This window comes from Octopus bimaculoides, chromosome 9, assembly GCF_046866305.1.
Source record: "Octopus bimaculoides isolate indiv1 chromosome 9, ASM4686630v1, whole genome shotgun sequence".
In the NCBI taxonomy this organism is placed as follows: domain Eukaryota; kingdom Metazoa; phylum Mollusca; class Cephalopoda; order Octopoda; family Octopodidae; genus Octopus; species Octopus bimaculoides.
Genome location: NC_142936.1, coordinates 68,164,959 through 68,167,542, shown reverse-complemented (window position 1 = coordinate 68,167,542; position 2,584 = coordinate 68,164,959). Strand labels below are relative to the sequence as shown.

Sequence of the window (2,584 nt, the reverse complement as noted above, 5' to 3'; positions counted from 1 at the left end):
TTTATACAATATAGTTAGGCTGTAGTCCTAAATTGGGGAGTCTGAGTGAGATGGATCAAAACTCAACTGAAGCCTCTACGATATTTGTTATTAATGAAAAATGTTGGTAAGAGTGAACATGAACCCATTTTCTTTTATTTATTTGTTAAGTTGATCTTATTTTTTTCTATTTTACTAGAGAAATTCATTATAAAAAAAAATTGGTAAAGTCATTAGATGCCCGTTGGTCAAGATATATATAAGCTGACCACAAATGCGATCAATTGGCAGAGTTGTTAGACCAGGTAGAATGCTTTTTTTGGTTCTTTGTGCTCTGAGTTCAAATCCTGCAGATTTCAACTTTGCTTTTCCTCCTTTCGGGGATCAACGAAATAAAGTACCAGTCCAGCCCTCAGTCCGACTATTCCCCACCCTCTCGTTCGCTCTGGATTTTACCTGTAATTCAAAGGTCCAGACTTGTCACTGTGTAACAAAACCGGACTTTGAATTACAGGCTTGAGAATTGCATTCAGGGTAAACGTGTCTATGAAATACTCACCCGCTTACACGCTAATTTCTTTAATAGGATGGGATTCCGTTGGTTAACCAACTGAATGAGTATCGTCGAAACTGACGGAGAATTCACCTAAGGAACCGTATCTAAATATACTGTGGCGTTTCTGTACAGCCGGCCTCATTCTGTACAGCACTTGTTTCAAAAAATCTTGGTTTGTTGCAGGTAAAAAATCTATTTTCTTTCCCAACTTCCCAATCCAGCGAATACGTATTGATTTTCAGTTTAAGATTAATTGGACCAATAAGATCGAAATGCCACCCGTTTAATCTTCTCTTCTGTTTTTGTTGCTAGTTTTTTTTTTTTGGTACGTGGTTCTTTGAAATAAAAATCTGGTTTCTTCGTATTTTATGCGCTCATGTCAGTTTTGCGTGAACATACTTAATGCTCAAAAGCTGGTGAACCCAATTTTACAAGAATATCGTATGTAGGACAAGACTTGATTAAAACAAACTGTTAAGAACAGCCAGAAAAAAAAACAAACAAAAACGGTGCCTTCTCGATCCTTCGAACGATAAAGCCAAATAAAGAACAACAAATTATGACACAAAATGGACTGAGATCTTTCACTTGTCAATCATCTATGAAACTTTTTTTCCGGATATCTCAAAACATGGAAGCCACAGAATCTGATTGCCCTAATTTACAAAGCATCCTTCAAAGTATCTGAATACTTAAGATGATAACATTGGCATTTATGAACGAGTGGCGACTAAAATCAAATAAACAGGATGTGTTGGAACCATTGTTGAAATGACCGATGGCTATATATTTCTCTGAAATGACAGAAAACCCCACAAGAATGATATTTTCCGGAAATCTTTTCTCTCTTTGGAAGATGTTTGGATTCTAATTCTGTTAGATGGTAACTAAAATAATCTCTGTGTGACGGTTAGCGTCGGAAGAAACAGTTACTTATATGAGACAACTTTCAGTTTTCATGATATATCATTTTTAGATACAGATTCCTAACACTCCATATATATATATATATATATCCCTCCTACCAACGGCTTGTGTCCTCCACAATCCATGACCTCATCTCCTCCTCTGCTCTCCCCGCTACCGCCACCAACCTCATCGTCCGCACACCTCGCACCTCCTCCATCTACTTCCTTCCCAAGATCCACAAACCTAACAACCCTGGCCGCCCCATTGTCTCTGCTTGCAATTGCCCCACCGAACTCATTTCAAAATACCTCGACCATATCCTATCCCCGTTAGTTGCTGCCCTCCCATCCCACATACACGACACCAACCACGCCCTTCGCCTCTTCAATTCCTTTTCCTTCCCTCCCGGCCCCTCACACCTCCTCTTCACCCTGGACATCAAATCCCTATACACGGTGATTCCACACAACGATGGTCTCTCAGCCTTCCAATACTTCCTTGACCGCCGCCCTGACCCCACACCTAGCACCCCTACCCTGCTTCGTCTGGCAGAACTCGTCCTCACCCTCAACTGCTTCACGTTCGCCGGAGATACCTACCAACAGGAATCTGGGGTCGCGATGGGGACGAGAATGGGGCCCAATTACGCCAACCTCTTTGTTGGTTACATTGAGGCCCAAGTATTCTCCCAATTCTCCGGTCCGACCCCGGAACTATGCGGTCGCTACATAGATGACTGTATAGGAGCCACCTCCCTCTCCCGCGAACAGCTCTGCCTTTTCATCTCCTTCCTCTCCAACTTCCACCCCGCTCTTGACTTTACTTCCACCATCTCTGACACCTCTGTCAACTTCCTCGACATCTCTCTTTCCATCAACCCCCCCTCTAACTCTCTCACTACCTCCGCCTTCTTCAAACCCACTGACTCCCACCTCTACCTCAACTTCTCCTCCTCCCATCCATTCCACACCAAACGAGCCATCCCCTACTCCCAGTTCCTCCGCCTCCGACGTTTGTGCAGCCTGGACCAGGATTTCGAGACCCAGTCCCAGTATCTTGCTCGTCTGTTCATGCATCGAGGATACCCCTCCCACCTTGTCCAATCCGCCCTCGCCCGCGCTCGTCGAATCGACCGCACCA

The 2,584-nt window shown here is 43.7% G+C and overlaps 1 protein-coding gene across 1 annotated transcript in view; it reads left to right on the top strand.

Annotated features, from left to right (window-relative positions):
* LOC106870040 (protein SLC31A2) overlaps positions 1-2,584 on the top strand; it is a 161,882-nt gene continuing 159,298 nt past the window's right edge. Inside the window, exon 1 of the mRNA XM_089357641.1 lies at positions 1-106. Coding sequence (XP_089213767.1) covers positions 101-106 — 6 coding nt within the window. The 5' untranslated portion in view covers positions 1-100. The remainder of the gene's footprint in view (positions 107-2,584) is intronic.